General features: G+C 50.8%; 2 protein-coding genes across 4 annotated transcripts in view; one reads left to right on the top strand and one right to left on the bottom strand.

The window, feature by feature from the left end:
• Positions 1-4: 4 nt before the first annotated feature.
• ZNF276 (zinc finger protein 276) lies at positions 5-15,357 on the top strand. 2 transcript variants are annotated; one of them, XM_084757856.1, is made up of 11 exons: positions 5-606; positions 1,521-1,824; positions 2,101-2,147; positions 2,236-2,676; positions 4,275-4,353; positions 5,462-5,545; positions 12,389-12,499; positions 12,568-12,643; positions 12,908-13,025; positions 14,576-14,675; positions 14,747-15,357. In XM_084757856.1, the coding sequence occupies exons 1-11, from the start codon at positions 423-425 to the stop codon at positions 15,009-15,011; spliced, it is 1,809 nt and encodes a 602-aa protein (XP_084613982.1). In that variant the 5' UTR covers positions 5-422; the 3' UTR covers positions 15,012-15,357. The 2 variants fall into 2 exon arrangements, with proteins under 2 accessions (XP_084613982.1, XP_084613983.1); XM_084757857.1 differs by having other exon boundaries at positions 6-332.
• The window catches only part of FANCA (FA complementation group A), a 60,536-nt gene continuing 57,883 nt past the window's right edge, over positions 15,192-17,844 (bottom strand). For both annotated transcript variants that reach the window (XM_084757843.1, XM_084757844.1), the window contains 6 exons: positions 17,448-17,510; positions 16,956-17,061; positions 16,201-16,273; positions 15,880-16,048; positions 15,692-15,784; positions 15,192-15,492 (listed from right to left, as the gene is read on the bottom strand). In XM_084757843.1, the coding sequence (XP_084613969.1) occupies positions 15,385-15,492; positions 15,692-15,784; positions 15,880-16,048; positions 16,201-16,273; positions 16,956-17,061; positions 17,448-17,510 (612 nt within the window). In that variant the 3' untranslated portion in view covers positions 15,192-15,384. The remainder of the gene's footprint in view (positions 15,493-15,691; positions 15,785-15,879; positions 16,049-16,200; positions 16,274-16,955; positions 17,062-17,447; positions 17,511-17,844) is intronic.

Here is a 17,844-nt window from a genome sequence, read left to right as displayed (position 1 = left end):
CGCCGCGCAGACCTGGGTCTTGTCAGTTTATCCCCGCGGACTTGGAGCGGCTCTGCGAGAGAGATCGGGGGAGAGAACCTCTCGGTTTACGCTTTTCTGTTAAGTTCCACAGCCGGCGCCTCAGTCCGTGGCAGTCTAGCCCCCTGGCTGCCCCTCCTTTATGGGCCTGTCGCGAGTTGTGAGCGACCCTGAGAACTCTTGGCTCTCGGCAGGGCAGCGGGCACTGTCGCTCGCCGGCCGCTCCTCGCTTCGCTCCACCCCTCGCTTCGCCCAGCTCAGCTCTCCATGAACCCGGCGGGGCCGAGGAGCCCGGCGGAGTGCAGCCGAACTGAGTGAGTGGAGTTCAAGTCCGGTCCGGCAGAGCTCCGTGGGCCGAGCCACCCGGAACGGCACGGAGCAGGCACCGAGTGGCGGCTGCCACCATGAAGCGGGACCGGCTTGGCCGCTTCCTGTCGCCTGGGACGGCTCGGCAGCGCGCGAGTGGTCGCACTCGGGGTCGCCTTTCTCGGACAGGCGGAGCGAGCGCTGACCGGGCGGCGGCGCAACTCAGCTGGGGCTCAGCGCGCTCCTGCGGGGACCCGGGCGAGGAGGGTGCAGAGGAGGCAGGTGGGTTCCGGGGGGTCCTCTGGCCCTGGTGTGAGCCTGGGGCTTCTGAAAGCAAACCAGGCGTCCCAGTTCCGATGAGCTCAGCCCCTCTGGTTTCTACTGCAGTGACTTCTCGCCAGACACCCGATCCTATCCTGCCCTGTGTCGCTGCTCTTTACTGCTTAAGATTTGAAGCCACACAGGTGCCGTTTCAGGCTTGCTCTTCGTGCTATGTACTATTAGGGTATTTACTTAACTTCTCTGAACCCCAGGCTCTTGCTGGTTAAAACAGACCATTAACCTGTGGTGGGGGGCTGAGCTAAGTAAATGGTTTGCTCCTTGTCTGGCCGAGAGTTTGTGTATAAGCAACAGCTGGCGAAGGTAACAGCATCACACTTGGGTGTGTTCTTCATTCGAGAGTGACTTTCCTATGTGTGCTGTCCTTTAGTCCCCCCAGGGGCAGCCAGTGAGGTGGTCTTTTCCACTTTCTGCGGACAGGGCACCTACGGATGGACAGTGAGTCAGTTTCTCGTGGCACAGCCGGTGTACATTTTCAGAATCAGGATGTTGAGCAGTAGTTACATTTCATCTTCATTGGAGGCATCTGGGCTTCTTTGAAAGGAGCTGGGCACAGTGGCATGTGCCTGTCATCCCAGCTCTTGGGAGTCTGAGGCAGGAGGATTATAAGCCCCAGCCTGGGCTGCACAGGGAGACCCTCCCTCAAAAAAAAAAAAAAAAGATTCGAAAGATTTCTTGATAGTATCTCTCCAAAAGTTGACTGTTCGGTGAGAAAGGCCAGCCCTTGCGCCCTGCTGCTAGTGTGTTTAGGAAGCCTGGGGAGGGCACGTGTCTGCTTCAGGGTTAGGAGGCCAACGGGAAGTGTGAGCCTCACACTGCAAGTACCTCATTTACGTCACATTTGCTTCTTTGCTCAGGAGCAGGCCGAACCTTTGCTATGGGGCACTGTCGCCTCTGCCATGGGAAGTTTTCCTCACGGAGCCTCCGCAGCATCTCTGACAGAGTGCCTGGGGAGACCTCAGAGAGACTGTCGCCAGGGGAGCGGGTCTTCATTCGGGACTTCCAGCGTCTTCTGGGTGTTGCTGTGCACCAGGACCCGGCCCTGCCTCAGTTTGTCTGCAAGAACTGCTACACCCAGTTCTATCAGTGCCACAGCCTTCTCAGGTCCTTCTTACAGAGAGTCAACGTCTCCCCGGCTGGCCAGCGGAAACCTTGTACAAAGTAGGCCCTTGTTGGATTTCTCGGGACCTTCAGGGGTTCGTCGGCCTGTGTTCTAGGTGTTGAATTAGGGCAGTGACTTGTGGGGTGGACAGAAGCCCGTACAAGCCCCTCATGGTGCTACAGTGAGGTGCTGTGGTGGCAGTGTTTACAGAGGGTGAGGAGCCATCACAGAAGAGAGGGAACAGGGATGCTAGCAGAGGGTCCCTGGGGAAGGCAGCTAGAGAGGTCTGTGACCTTGAGAGGTTCCTAAACTGCGGCCACACTGATGCTTTGCAGGGCCGGTGTCCAGCCTCCCACAGCGGCAGAGGAGGAAGCACGTATGGGTGAGTGCTGTTTGTGCCAGGGTGGGCATTCCAGGTTGGGCCTGGTGTTGGCCACCATGAGACTGATATTTCTGTCGATTCTCCTCAGCTGACCTGATCACCTCGAGCCCCCGTTGTCTGCACAGCTTGGTGGGCTGGGTACACGAACATGCAGCCAACTGTGGGTCTCTGCCCAGCCTCCAGAGGACACTGTCCTCTGAGTACTGCGGCATCATCCAGGCTGTGTGGGGCTGCGACCAGGGCCATGACTTCACCATGGACACAGATTCCAGCTGCAGAGCACTTTTTCTGGACAGTGCATTAGCAGTGAAATGGGCATGGGTCAAGGAGCTGTCACCACGGCTGGCCCAGAACTCAACCCCCCCTGGAGCTGCCTCTCAGCTCTGCCAGGCTAGAGAAACCCAAGTTGGATCTGAGACCAAGACCCTGTCCAGTATGGATGTGGCCCTACTGCACTCACATGGAGACTCTGCCGGACCTGGACTGGGCCCCTATACTCAGCCAAGCTTGGCTCCCAGTGAGGCCCCAGGTAAGCAGCACCGTGGCTCATGCTAGAACAGGATTCAGTGTCCTGACCAAGGCTGTCTTCAGCAGAAGGTGGATGTCTGTGCTCTTTGGGTGTAGATCGTGGTGTGGTGGAGGAAGCTGGTGGGAGAAGGTGAGGATCCGGCCTCAGTGCGTCCCCATAGGAACTGAGGCTATTCCAGTACTTAGGGATAGGCTGGCCCTACCAGCCGGTCTCGCCCTCTTGTTCCTTCACAAGCAGGCCTCTAATTCACAGTGTCTGTAACGACATGCTCATCCGGCTCCCAGTCTTCCTCTATGTCTGTCCTTAGACCCAAGGGTACTGGCTGTTCCTGTAGGCTGCGGGGACTGAGGGAGAGAGAAGAATGGGTCATTGTCTGAGGCCGTGGAGGCAGACAATGAGGCTGCTGCTTTACCGCAGTGTGGACGCCTGCTGACTGGACCCCCTGCATGTGCTACGCGGTGGACACAGCTGCGCCTAGGCAGCATGTGGGAGAGCTGGGCCAGCTTCCTGCCTGTCTGTTGCCTTCATCTGCTAGTGTACATGGTCACTTCCGGTGCTCAGCCGGTTCCCACCTGCAGATCCTACAATGGGGCCTTTAAAAGTGCTGGAGGTTGCCGAGCACAGTGGCACACACCTTTACTCCCAGCACTTGGGTGGCAAAGGCAGGTGGATCTCTATGAATTTGAGGCCAGCCATTTCTACATAGAGAGTTTCAGGATGGAGCCAAGGCGATATATAGAGACCCTGTCTCAAAAAACAAAAAACAAACCAAACAACAACAAAAAGCCCCCAGAGGGTTGAAGATCAGGCTCATCAGTTAAGAGCACTTGCTGCCCTTGCAAAAGACCTTGTTTCGGTTTTCAGTACCCACATGGCAGCTCCTCACCGTCTATTACTCCAGCTCCAGGATTCAAAGTCCTCTTCTGGCCTATGCCAGCAACAGGCATGAACACAGGCAAAGCAGTCATACACATGAAAATGTTTAGAAGCCGGACGGTGGTGGTGCACGCCTTAAATCCCAGCACTTGGGAGGCAGAGGCAGGTGGATTGCTGTGAGTTTGAGGCCAGCCTGGTCTACAAAGTGAGTCTAGGACAGCCAAGACTACACAGAGAAACCCTGTCTTGAAAAACCAAAAAAACAAACAAAACAAAACAAAAAAACCAAACAAACCCAAAAAAGAAAATGTTTAGAACATTAAAAATATTGGTAGCCTTGTAGTTCATAGACATAATACAGATATGGACTCCATCCAAGGCTCTAAGAGGATGTCACAGACAGAGTGCTTGGCTTTGTAAGTGTGTGTACACCTCTTGTGATAACCGTAGCCTTTAAGATGTTATAAATTATCCAGTGGGCCATTCTCAACCCACAACAGTGGCCTGAATCTGAGAAGGTCAGCTTGCTGACCATGGTGCCTCCCATACCTGTGGACAGAGACTGGCATAGTGAGTAGGGGCTGAGAATAGAGGAAAATGAAGCCAGAGGCCTCCTGGCCCCAGTAAGGAAGGCTATGTCCTTAGACAGGGGCATTGCCCCTTACAGACGAGGCCCTTTCTGTGTTCAGTGTTGATAACCAGAGCTGTTCTTTGTTTTCCAGGGCAACTGGGTGAGAAGCAGGTTCCATCTTCAACCTCGGATGATCGGGTAAAAGACGAGTTCAGTGACCTTTCTGAGGGGTGAGAGAAGAGTGGGTTTAAAAAGCCTAAAATTCCTCCTTTGACAATCAGACTCAGCCTCCCTAGAGCTGCTACCCTTGGCTGGCACATGTGCCTTCCCTCCTTCTCACAGGTGGGGGGGAGAGGAGTGGCCAGGGAGTTCTGAGGCCTCTGGCTCCTGGCTTGGCTCTGGTCCCAGAGGCACCCAGATGAAGCACACCGCAGGGGAAGCACAGTTCCCATTCTGACCCAAAGCATTTTGGAATTGCCTCATTTAACCTGCCCTAGGGTTGGTCCTCTGCTGTTTTCTGTGTACTGCTTCTTGAAAGGCCGTAGCTTTGTACCAGCTCCAGGCGTCACTCGAGCAGGGCGTGCTAGGTCCAACCCTTTTGGGTAGTGATGTCGAGACTGGAAGTAGAAGCTGTGTAGGCTGAGGAGAGACCAGGCCTCCCTTGGAAGGGGTGTATAGGGTCTGTCAGCTCTGCGCTGAGAACTACTCAGTGGTGTTTACCCCTTCTGTCCTGTTCCACGGCTTAGGCTGGGGTGCAGATGCATCTCCATCCAAATAGGAGGAACACCCTAAATTTGGTTTGACTCCTGTGAGGCCCAGCTGTATCTCTAGGTTGTTAGACTGTCCGAAGTCTCAGGCCTTACCCCATCCAGAGAGCTGGTGGCCTGTGGGGAACACTGTGGGCTTCTAGATGGGCTGTTTGCTGCTCAGCAGAGGCCAGCGACTCATGTTTAGGGGGAAGGTCATGAACTTTCCCCCTCTGTTGTGAACTTTGAAATGGCTAACAATGTGCCTGTGTTCACGGTCGGTGGGTGAAACAGCCCCTTTGAGAATCTGCCTTTACGTCTCCACGCTCTCCCTGGCTGTGAAGGAATAAGCCCTCCAGAGTTTGCAGAGTGGCCTACAGGGAGGGTTGTTAGCCTGCTTGGTTTCAGTGGCTGGCTTGTCCTTCCCCTTAGAGCAGAGATTGAGCAGTTAGGGATTTTAGGTTTCTGAAGACATGTTTAGAAGCAAAGCATGGGCTGTGGATGGAGTCTGTAGTATCTACACAGGAGGTCGGGTTGGGTTTGCTGCCCACGCAGGTCAGTGCTTTGCTGAAAGCTCTCTTATCTTTCCTAGAGACTTCCTGAGTGAAGACGAGAGTGATAAGAAGCAAACGCCACAGTCCTCGGATGAGTCCTTCCAGCCTTACCCAGACAGGAAGTAAGAGTCCAGCCCTGTCTAAGCGCATGCCTTCTAGAGCAATGTCGGGATATGGAGGCTCATACTTCCTGACTGGCCTTAGTCAGCTCACCTATTTTTCCTCTGGCCCCATCTCCCAAGTCTAGTGAGCATGGCTTCCATCTATCTGTCCGTTTGCTGTCTGTTGTCTATCTTATTGTGTATGTTTATTTATTTATTGTGTGTCTGGGGTGTGTGTGTGTGTGTGTTGCTCATGGGGAGGAGGACAGAGGACCACTTCCACCATGGTGGCCATAAGGATCGAACTCAGGTTGTCAGACTGGGTGGCGGGTGCCCTTCAGCTGCTGAGCCACTTGTCGGCTCCTAAGTGAGTCAGAAGGAGTGTTTGAAAGGCCAGGCGAGCAGCTGAATAGGATAGCATTTCCTTTGACTTTTGGTCACTTTTTTTGTGGCTTGGGGACCTGGTCTGAGTTTATGTGACAAGGTGGCAGGTAGCCTGTGGTAGGGAGTTCCTTAGTGGGCATCTCGCTGGCTTGTGCCCCTTGTGACTCCCAGGGACTCGGCTGGTGACCGTCCTCGGGTCGCTTCTTCTGATTTCTTTGGTTACAACATTGTTCTTCGTGTGATTTTGCTTTGCCTTTCCCCTTTTTCTCCTTAAACAAACACAGGACATTAACAAGGAAAGGCAGAGCTAGTTTTTACTTGGGTCTCTTTCCTCCTAGCCTGTTCCAAGAATACCCACATCCCTAATAGCTGGTTAGTGATGGCCGGATTGCCACAGTGCTCTGAGCATTTCAGGGTTCAGAGTGAAGAGCCAAAGAGCATGCGGCTCTTGGCACCACACTGCCAGCCAGGAAAACCCTACAAAAGATTTGAGAATTTCTTTGGTTTTGTACTTGTTTTTTTTTTTCTTTTTAATGTAAATCCTATTCCTATGGAAAGAGAAAGAAGAGTAGAGTGGGAGACACGGGACACCAGAGCCAGGGTGAGTGCCAAGCCACGTCACTTCAGTAGGCCTCCCAGGACAGAGAGCTGGCTGGTCGCCAACAGGGAATGGCTCCAAGAAAGCATGGCCAGAGTGCAGACTGGGCTGCCATAAGGAACTTGGTTCCCTTTTCAGCCACCTCCGTGTTTAGCCACTTTTGTAGGTATTTTGTGGGTCCAGGCTGGGATAGGAGGAGGAAGTGGTGGTTCTACCATGCCACTGTGGCTGAGCTGTAACAGCATGCTCGACTGCGCACTGCGCACTCACTGTCTCACCAAGACTTGAGGTGAAGATAGTGCACTGAGGGCAGGACACCTTTAGTACAGTGATGATTTAGTGCAGGAGGTGGGACTAGATGGCAGTGGGCACGTTTCTCTGTGTGCTCATAAGGCACACTGGCCCGAGTGCTCCCCAAGACTCAGCTGGAGAGTCGGTGTTTAAAGTGGGCTTTCTCTGTCAGTCCTAGCCATCCTGAAATTCACTTTGTAGGTGAGGCTGGCCTTGCACTCAGAGATTCACCTGCTTCTACCTCCTGAGTGCTGGGATTAAAGGCATGTACCACCACTGCCTCTGGCTTCAAATGGATGTATTTATTTATTTATTTATTTATTTTTGGTTTTTCGAGACAAAGTTTCTCTGTGTAGCCTTGGCTGTCTTGGACTCACTTTGTAGACCAGGCTAGCCTCGAACTCACAATGATCCACCTGCCTCTGCCTCCCGGGTGCTGGGATTAAAGGTATGCGTCACCACTACCCGACTCAAACGGTTGTTTTTAAATATAAGTGTAAATGTAAAATAAATTTTTTTTTTTTTTTTTTTGGTTTTTCAAGACAGGGTTTCTCTGTGTAGCCTTGGCTGTCCTAGACTCGCTTTGTAGACCAGGCTGGCCTCAAACTCACATCAATCTGCCTGCATCTGTCTCTGAGTGCTAGGATTAAAGGCGTGCGCCACCACACCTGGCATATGTATATATTTTAGTGTGTGTGTGTGTGCTGAGTTTCTGTATGTGTATCAAGTGCATGCTGGAACCCTGGGAGGTCAGAAGAGGGCTTCAGATCTCCTGGGATCAGGGACAGGAATAATAGATAGTGGTGAGCTGGCATGTGAGTGCTGGGCGCTGACCCTGGGTCCTCTGCAAGAACAGCCAGTGCTTAGCAACCTCTGAGCTGTCTATCTAGCTCCACAGCGGAGGACTTTTGAGGATAGGGCATCAAGAAACTCTTGGGTTTTATACCTATTCACATATTTACTTCTTCAGCCTTCAGAGTGCTGGCTGCAGAGCTTCAGAGATGGGCTGGTCAGAGCATCATGATTAAGCTTGGAGGAGAGAGCAGCCATCTAGGACTAACGGGCAGGGCGCAGAGTGCAGAGCTTCCTGCTCTAAACACATGTAATCTAGTGTGCAAGGGAGTTACTGACAGAGAAGGCCACCCCCCTTAGCCAGACAGGTGAGAGGGGACACCAGACACTTATTACACAGGCACAGTGGGAACAGCCTTCCTGCTGTAGCCTAGTGAGTTTTGGTTTTTTGTTTTTGGTGCTCTTTTTGAGCCTCTGTCTGCTATATATAGCTCTGACTGATTTAGAATTCTCTGTGTAAAGTCAGGGGAGTTGACTGGGTGTAATCCCAGCACTTGGGAGGCAAAGCAGGTGATCTCTGGGCTTGAGGACTGCAAAGCGAGTCCTGGACAGCCAAAGCTACACAGAGAAACCATCTCAATGCCCCTCCCCAAACAGAAGTCCCTGTGTAGCCCACAACCCGCTTTGTAGCTCACGCAGGCCTGTACGTTACCCTCCTGCCCCAGCTCCTGAGAGCTGTGCTGTGTGCCCTGCTGGGCTACTTAGGTCTGTCCTGGCTTTTAAGGATTTCATGTATTCCAGGCTGGCCTTGAACACCATGCGTAGCTGAAGGTGACTTTGAACTGATCCTACCGCCTTGACCTCCCAGGTGCTGACTTTATAAGTGATACATGCCTTTAACTCTGAGATGGAGTCTCATTATGTAGCTGGTCTGGTACTTTTGTGTAGATCAGGATGGCCTCAGACTCAGAGACTCATCTGCATTTGTCTTCTGAATGTTGAGATTAAAGTATGCACTGTTATGTCCACCTTAATTTTAAAAAAATTAACTATTTGTTGTTATTGTTATCATTTTTTTGGCGGGGTTTGTTTTTTGAGGCAAGGTTCTCTATGTAGCCCTGGCTGTCCTGCTGTAACTTGTCTGTAGACCAGGCTGGCCTTTAATGCACAGAGATCTGCCTGCCTCTGCCTTCTTCCTGAGTACAAAGATTGAAGATATGAGACACTGTCACCCATTATTTTATTATTATTATTATTGTTGTTGTTATTTATTATTATTATTATTATTACTGCTGCTGCTGCTGCTACTACTGCTACTACTACTACTACTTTTTTTTTGTTTTTCAAGGCATAGTTTCTCTGTGTAGCCCTGGCTGTCCTGGAACTCTCTTTGTAGACCAGGCTGGTCTCGAAATCAGAGATCACCTGCCTCTGCCTCCCAGAGTGCTGGAATTAAAGGCATGTGCCACTGCATGCAGCTATTTTATTTATTTTTTGTTTTTTTGTTTTTGAGACAGGGTTTCTCTGTGTAGCCTTGGCTGTACTGGACTAACTTTGTAGACCAGGCTGGCTTCGAACTTACAGCGATCCGCCTGCCTCTGCCTCCTGAATGCTGGGATTAAAGGCGTGCGCCGCCACTACCTCGCACTGTTTTATTTTTTAAAGATTTATTTAGTTTATGTGCATGGCTGTTTGCCTGCATGTATATCTATGCCAGGTGCATGCAGTGCCCTCAGAGGGAGAGAGGGTGTCAGATCCTGCTTGTTAGGTGCCATGTGGTGCTAGGAATTGAACCTAGGTCCTCTGCAAGAGCAGAAAGTATCTTAGCCACTGAGCCAACTCTTTAGCACCAGGACAGTTTAGACTGCATGAGATCCTGCCCCACAACACCAACAAAAACCTTGTTTGGCTGTCTATTTGTCTCCAAAGTTCCATGTAAGATTTCAATCCAGCTGATTTCGGTCCCCCCAAAATGTTACTTGTATGTATGTTTATTTTTGCCATTCTGGAGATTGGCAGGCCTTGCATATGCTCCTCCTTAGTCTTCTGTTTTTATTAGTTTTTGAGACAGGGTCTTGCTTCCTTTAGGGGGCACTGGTTTGTGGGACAGATTCTCTGTGCAGCCCTGGCTGTCCTGGTTCGCACTCTGTAGACCAGGCTGGCCTCGAATTCAGAGATCCTCCTGCCTCTGCCTCCCCGAGTGCTGGGATTATAGGCGTGGGCCACCACCACCTGCCAGGTCTTGCTCTTTGGCTCAGGCAAGTTTTGAACTCGTGCTCCTGTCTCATCCTCGGAATTACATCCTGAAATTACACGCATGTGTCGCCACAACCTGCTTCCACCCTGACTTTTGACAGGGATTTCAGTGAGTCTGTAGATGGTTTGGGTGGACTGTGTTGCCATTGTGCTCAGTTCTGGAAAGGAACAGGCTGAGTAGATATTAAAATGAGAGACTGGCCTTCATGGTACAGCTTCGAGTAGTCTAACTGCATGTCTTACTGGAGAGCTGAGAACTGAGTAGCTGCGCAGTCCTTGATGGTAGGCGCCTTTGCAGTCTGAACCTGGAGTTGAAGTCCTGGAGGAATCCTGGGTAGCCATGGTTCAGTCCACATCAGAAGCCTGTGGTTCTGTATCAGCAAAGGGATGTAGCAGCAACAAGAGATGAACTTGCCAGGATACTGAAGCAAAGCAGAGCAAAGCTTTCTTTCTCATGTCCTTTCATCTGGGCTGCCACTGTAAGTTGCTACCCACATTTAAGGGTGGGTCTTCCCACTTCAGAGACTCTCATCTTTCACAGATTCAGATGGCCAGCGGGTTGCCTTTTGATTCTAGATGTAAGCAATTTGACAGCCAAAATAAATTATAGCCATCTTTTTTTTTTCCCCTTTATTTTTCTGAGACAAGGTTTCTATGTAGCATTGGCTGACCTTGACCTCAGGAGATCCACCTGCCTGCCCTGCCTTTCAAATGCTGGGATTAAAGGCATGCGCCACCACTGCCTGGCAGTCACAGTCTTTTAATTTCTTTTTCATAGCTATCTTAATATTAGGAAATTTTTGGTTTTTCTTGAGTGACAGGGTCTTGCTATGTACCTCAGGCTGGCCTTGAACTCATGATTCTTCTGCTTCTGTCTCCTGGTGACATCACATCCCATATATATTAGTTAAATGTCTTTAAGCAGTTTTTAACATACAAGTCTTTCACTTTCTCTGGTCAACTCTATTCCTTTTTGTTTGGTTGGTTTGTTTTTCTTTTCTTTTTTTGGTTTTTCGAGACAGGGTCTCTCTGTGTAGTCTTGGCTATCCTGGACTCACTTTGTAGACCAGGCTGGCCTCGAACTCACAGTGATCCACCTGCCTCTGCCTCCTGAGTGCTGGGATTAAAGGCATGCACCACCACGGCCCGGCGGTTTGTTTTGTTTTTCATGACAGGGTTTCTCTGTGTAGCCTTGGCTGTCCTGGACTCACATTGTAGACCAGGCTGGCCTCAAACTCACAGAGATCCACCTGCCTTGGCCTCTCAAGTGCTGAGATTACAGTTGTGCGCCACCATGCCCAGCCAACTCTATTCCTAAGTATGCAGAATCCCAGAAAGATAGGGCTGGTCCTAAAGCATTGCCAAATAAGTAAATAGCGAAGTACCTGGGTTTTGTTTATTGGTTTTTATTTCGTTTGAGATTCAGAGTATTGGACTGAGGGTTTTGCATATACTAAGCGTTCTGCAGAGCTGTCTCACCACACACTTTTCTTTTTAAAACGTCGTATTTTTATTTTATTCTGTCTCTCTGTGTAGCCTTGGCTGTCCTGGACTTGCTTTGTAGACCAGGCTGGCCTCAAACCCAGAGACCCACCTGCCTCTGCCTCCCTGAGTGCTGGGATTACAGGTGTATGCCAGCACACCAGGCTAGCAAACGTTTGTATTTTTAAATAGGGTCTCACTAAGTTGCTCAGGCTAGCCCGTACTTTGTGATCCTTTTGCCTCAGCGTTTTGATTAGCTAGGATTTCAGGCCTGCTTGACCTGGCTTAGCTTCTGTTAATTGGTATCTGGAGAACTGGCTCAGCAGTGTACGCCTTGCTTTTGCAGAGGACCCCCATGCAGTCAGCATGCCCTATACATCCATTTTTAGTTTTAGGGTGGATCAAATCTAGGCCCTGTGCACATTGGTCCACCACTTTACAATTGCACTACACGCCACGGGAATTGGAGATGTTTAAACGTTTGCTTGTTTTGAGATGGAGTCTGGCTGTGCTCACACTTTCAGGCTTTTGCGGTGTCCCTCAACTGCTGTCAGCCATGCCCTGTCACGCTGGCCTTTTGTCCTTTTAGATGCTATTGAACAGAAGCTGTTTTCTTAGTTTCCTTTTGTGAAATACAACTAGATTTGGGGCTGGAGATATGACCTCTGGCTCCTGGGTGCCTGACAGAATCGCAGTAACGCTGAGCCCCTGTGAGGTCATCTGGAAACTAGGAATTCTGTATTTTCCATGTCTTCATCTCTTGATCTGGGCACTGAGCACACAGGACTTTAATTGTGAAATGTATCGTGTGATCGTATGTGTGCTCCATGCTACCATCTGTTCTGCTTTCTGGCTGTATGCATTCCTCAAGGCTTCAACCCCTCCCAGGGCTGTACTGTCTGTCACGGCTAATGACAGAAGAGGCTGTAGTCTACATAGAAGCAGCTGAGTCAGGAAAACTTAAAGAAAACTAGATGCAGGAAGAGACAAAGATCTCTCAAAAGCAAATAGAAAAAAAAAGCATCACTAGTTTTTTTTTGTTTTAATTTAACCCCCTCTAGGGTCTCTGCTAAGAAGAGTGAAAGCAGAGAAGCCAAGAGGCCAGAAGAGCCCAAAATCAGAAAGAAGCCTGGGCCCAAGCCGGGATGGAAGAAAAAGCTGCGATGCGAGAGGTAAGCAGGCTATAGGGTGGGGCGCTTGCATGTTGGGTTGGCACCCCCACATATGCTTTGCCTTACAGAGAGGAGCTGCCCACCATCTACAAGTGTCCTTACCAGGGCTGCACAGCTGTATACCGAGGGGCTGATGGCATGAAGGTGAGTGTGTGTCACCTTCAGTCAAGGCTGCTGTCAGCTGCGGGCGTCCCTAAACTTTCCTGGGAATTAGCATGAACCTGCTGGAGGCACCAAGTGTGTTTGCAGAGCCACCTGCAGACTTCCCAAGGGCTCCCGTGATCCTAGAGGGTATGGAGTCAGCCCGTCTCTAAGGAGGAAGTAGTTGTCTGTCTCTCCATTAGCCAGGCTCTCCAGGGACGGAGTGTTCAGATTAAGCACAGGCTCGCTGCTCCCTCCTTCCCACAGAAGCACATTAAGGAGCACCATGAGGAGGTCCGGGAAAGGCCCTGCCCACATCCTGGCTGCAACAAGGTGTTCATGATTGACCGGTACCTGCAGCGGCACGTGAAGCTCATCCACACAGGTACCTACTATAGGCTGTGCCCAGCCAGAGGGACGGACTTTTAAGGCATTCTGAATCCGTGCAGACTTGAGTCTTGTCTGTTGGATTCCCAATGGAAGCAGGATTCTCACCCCGGCAAGGTCTGAGCAACTTCTCAGCAATGACAGCACAGAACCCTTGTGCTTTCTTGTGACTTTATCACCTCTAAAAATTATCTATGGCAGTCATTTAGGTAGATTATTACACTTCTCTGAGGTTTATATAAATGACCTTTTTTACATCAGCATTTGTGTATTTTATTGCTGGATCATTTACTTGGTTTTATAATGAAACCCAGCTATATGTTGATTAAAAAAAAAAAAAGATTATTTATACAGTATTCTGCCCACACGTGTGCCTGCATGCCAGAAGAGGGCACCAGATCTCTTTATAGATGATTGTGAGCCACCATGTGGTTGCTGGGAATTGAACTCAGGACCTCTGGAAGAGCAGCAACCACTGAACCATTTCTCCAGCCCTTATGTTGGCGTCTTAATCTCTACTCGTAAGCATTTGGGCACGAGTCTCCTCATAGAAGAACTTCCTTTGGTCTAGACCTTCAAAGTAGCCAGTCACTGATGGACACAGCAGCAGCTTTCTAGAGAGCTCAAACACTAGAGGGGAGGTGGCGGCACCTGCCTTTTTAATCCCAGCACTTGGTAAACAGAGGCAGTTTGAAGCCAGCCTAGGCTACAGAGAAAGTTTAAGGACAGCCAGGGATACCCAGAGGAAAGAGAAACCCTGTCTCAAAAAACAGGAGGCAAAATAAAAATAAAAACAAACCATATCTGTGCAAATGGCATAGTACAGAGGTCAGAAGAGAATTTGTAGCTATCAGCTCTCCCCTACCAACTGGGATTAAAAATTCAGGTCATCAGTCTTGACGGCTCTTGTTTACAGTTTCATGACTTCCAATGTGCGTCAAACCGTTTTACTTTTCACCTGTGAGCTATCTCCGTTGTTTGGTCCCTGCTTTGGGATGGCTTCTAGAGAGTGCTGTCTAGAGCTCTGTGCCCCAAAGGCCATCTGTTTTGGAAAAAGAGCTTCAGGCTGGGCTGGTGGTGTACATGTTTCACTGTGAATTCTCTCTGTAGGCCAGCCAGGGCTACACAGTGAAAACTACTTTAAAAAAAAAAAAAGGGGCTCCAAATGCACACTACTTCTGTGGGGGACCCTAGCCATATAACAGCATTTTAAAGGAACTTAGAACACTCCCCCCCCCCTTTTTTTTGGTTTTTCGAAACAAGATTTCTCTGTGTTGTCTTGGCTGTCCTGGACTCACTTTGTAGACCAGGCTGGTCTTGAACTCACAGCGATCAGCCTGCCTCTGCCTTCTGAGTGCTGGGATTAAAGGCCTGTGCCACCACGCCCAGCAGAACTTAGAAACTTTTATCAGTGAAGTTCTTTGTATCAGAATCGTATTGTCTTACATTGAGCACACCCTGTGTTGTATAACGCAGTGATCACTGTCACCCCTCCTGGAGCAGATCTGGGTGTTGGGACAGGCGCTCACACCTGCTCTGGTCTTGCAGAGGTGCGCAATTACATCTGTGACGAGTGTGGGCAGACCTTCAAGCAGCGGAAGCACCTTCTTGTCCACCAGATGCGCCACTCAGGAGCCAAGCCACTGCAGTAAGTGTGGGCTGGGCACTGCCTATGACCGGGACAAGGCGCAGCTTACCTCACCTGCCTCTGCCCCCCAGGTGTGAGGTCTGTGGCTTCCAGTGCAGGCAGCGAGCATCCCTCAAGTACCACATGACCAAACACAAAGCAGAGACTGAGCTGGACTTCGCCTGTGACCAGTGCGGCCGGAGGTTTGAAAAGGCCCACAACCTCAACGTGCATATGTCCATGGTACATCCTCTGACCCAGACCCAGGACAAAGCCTCACCTTTGGAAGCAGAGCCGCCACCTAGGCCTCGGAGCCTCTCTGGGACCATGGAGGCTGTAAAGCCTGAGCCTACCTGAGGAGTGCAGGTGGGACACTGGGCGTGGTGAGGCTTACGGACAGTTTAACGTCCTCACTTCACTGCTGCACAGCTCTGCTTGCTCTTGGACCCCATGCGGCACCCCACCTCACAGATCCAGCAGCCATATGTTGGAGGGCACCGCTCTCAGGGTGAGGGTGTGTACTTCAACCTCCTGTGGTACCAGCAGTTTTATTTTCTTATGGACACTGAACAATTTAAAGCCACACACAGATTATGAATAATTAATTTTTTTCCTAACTAGAGCAATCAAGGAGATTTGTAACCTACTTTCTAATGTAACAAGAGCTCCATGTTATGCTTGCAATAAATTATTTACAAAGGTGCCGGCTGACGCGCTGCGATGGGTGCAGTCAGAACAGAAGAGGCTCCTGGGAGAGATGGAAGCTGGGACCAGCCTGCTGCCCTTGCAGGAGGGCGTTGCTCACCTCAGGGTCGCAGTCTCCTCGGCCAGCCAGAAGCTGTGAGAAAAAACACTGCTTAGTGCCCACAGCCCCCCAGGATGGCCTAAGCTGTTTGCCAATTAGGAGCTGGTGGAGACTTGAGTTGTGCTGCCGGCCTGGTGGGTCAGTGGTGTGCAGCCACCATCTCACGGGTCTTGTGGCTTCATTTTCCCTAAGCTGTGAAGTCACTCAGGAAGGCTAGCTCTGGGTTTGTTACCTCTGTCATGTTGGAGAAGCACCGTTTTGGGCACTGAGGTATTAGCTGCAGCAGGAAAGCACGTGCTTCTGTTACCAGTTGAACAGGGCCACCCTAGAGCAGAGACGGGCAGTCAGGGTTAGACACACCAGCGTGTCCCATGTGCCGCTCCCAAGGAATGGCTGCCTGCCAGGCTGCAGGGAGCCTACCTGGAGCAATGAATGGCCTTGGAGCTTTAGGCTTCTGCTGGCCTGAGGTGACACGATCCTGGTTTCCCCATCCACAAAGAGCTGCACCAGCTTGAGGTACATGTCGACAGCAACATACAGGAAAGCCTCTTCCTTGATGACGGCATCTTGACTGAAGCAGGAGAGAAGACTGCAGGTAAAGGCAAGATGATGGAGGACTTGAAAACGGTGAGAGGGAAGTCGCAGTCAGCACAGAGACAGACTGACAAGCAGCCTTCCCACCCGGTGGGAGGCCTTGGGGAAGCACTGCCTTGTGTCTGACCGGGCCAGGCCGGAAATTACCTGTAGAAAGCGAGTGGCAGCAGCCTGGTGTGCTGCTCCGGGGCCAAGCGGAGGAGGTGCCCCAGCTCGGCATCTGTAAAACGGAGGCGTTCAGTCAGCTCTGTAGGCGCCCGAACCCAGTGTCGCTGCTGTGGAAGACTCCACAATGTCATGTGCTCTGGGAGGGCTCTGTCTAGCTGTGGTGACATTCAGGGGCTTGTGGTCTACATTGAGGACACTTGTTTAGAGCTGCTGGGAAAGAGGGGTCACGTTTCCCTAGGTCTAGGAAAATGGGGGTGATATGCTCTCGAAGGAGAATACAGACAGGTTGAACAAGTGGCCTCTCCCACTGCACCCCATACAGCATAGCCGTGGACAGACATTCCAGAATGGCGCATTTGACCTCTGGGTGCCCCACTCTGTTGCTTTAAATGAGTGAGTATGTCCTGAACTGGTAGCCCAAATGAAGTAGTGTTTATAAATTCAGTTAAACTCAAACAGGTTTATCCTCCATGCTTGCTCCTTTTTTGTTTTGTTTTAGGCAGGGATTCTCTGTTACGCAGAGCCCCAGCTGTCCTAGACTCTCTCTCAGAGAATCAACTGCCTCTGCCTCCCTAGTGCTGGGATTAAAGGCGTGCACCTCCTCACCCAGCTCCAGGCTTGCTCTTAACTGTTTGAAAATTGCTTCTGAAGAATGGCATGACTGCAGCGGCAGCTTCTCACTGGGGTAGAGCCGGCCTTTCCTTACACTACTCCAGGGACACACGGCTTCTCACCTGCCTCTGTCAACTGGAAGAGCCTCAGCCAGGACACCTTCCTTCTTCCCAAGCACATGAGGACCTCGGCACAGATGTCCACAGCCTTCGCATACTCGGCAGTGTCCTGTGAGCCCACAGAAGACCCTCAGAGGAGCTGAGTGGGTGGAGAGCTAACCTTTGTCCAGGGTGGACAGAACTGCTTCCCAACAGCTACTGTGTCAGGTAAACTCGGCATCCAACCCTCACCATGAACAAGGCGGTTCCTTTTTACTCTCCCAAGTCTAAAACTGGTGACACAACCTAAATAAAGGCGCTGCCTTGGGCCTTCTGGATGGAAAGTGCCCACACACCCACCAGCTCACTGTGCCTACCAGTTCTGGGGCAAGACATCAAAAGGAAGACTAAACCAGAACAGCTGGAAATACCCAGAGATCTGATCTTGGCACCTGGTGCTCCTGCTCAGCCAGGGTTCCAAGGACAAGGCTACCTCAGCGGAAAGGTCTGACTTACCCGCTGGGTCAGGTAGGATGACAGCAGGCCCATCAAGGAAAAGAAGAGGAGGGCGATCAGTAGCTAGGAGGGAAATAGTACATGAAAGTCACACACCGACACTCTAGGCCTCTGGGTGGCTCTCAGGAGGAGGAAAAATCCTGATTCTTTTATTTTTATTTTTTGAGACAGGGCCTCACTTCCTGTGTCAGCCTGCTAAGTGCTGTGTGGTTCCTAGTGTAAAACCATTCTGCTAAGTTTCTTATCATGGAGGAGCTTATGCCAGAAAACACGGCAACAGGGTGGTTTAAAGCACTTTGCTACGTTTTATTTGCGTGTGTATGCATGCAGAGGTCAGAGGACAACCTGTGTGCTCTGAAGCCGTTACCATCACTTCTAGTATTAATTCAAAAGCAAT

This window comes from Acomys minous (assembly GCF_964271855.1).
Source record: "Acomys minous genome assembly, chromosome: 14".
Classification (NCBI taxonomy): Eukaryota; Metazoa; Chordata; class Mammalia; order Rodentia; family Muridae; genus Acomys; species Acomys minous.
Note: the sequence above shows the minus strand (reverse complement) of the source record. Positions and strands in the feature narration are given on the sequence as shown.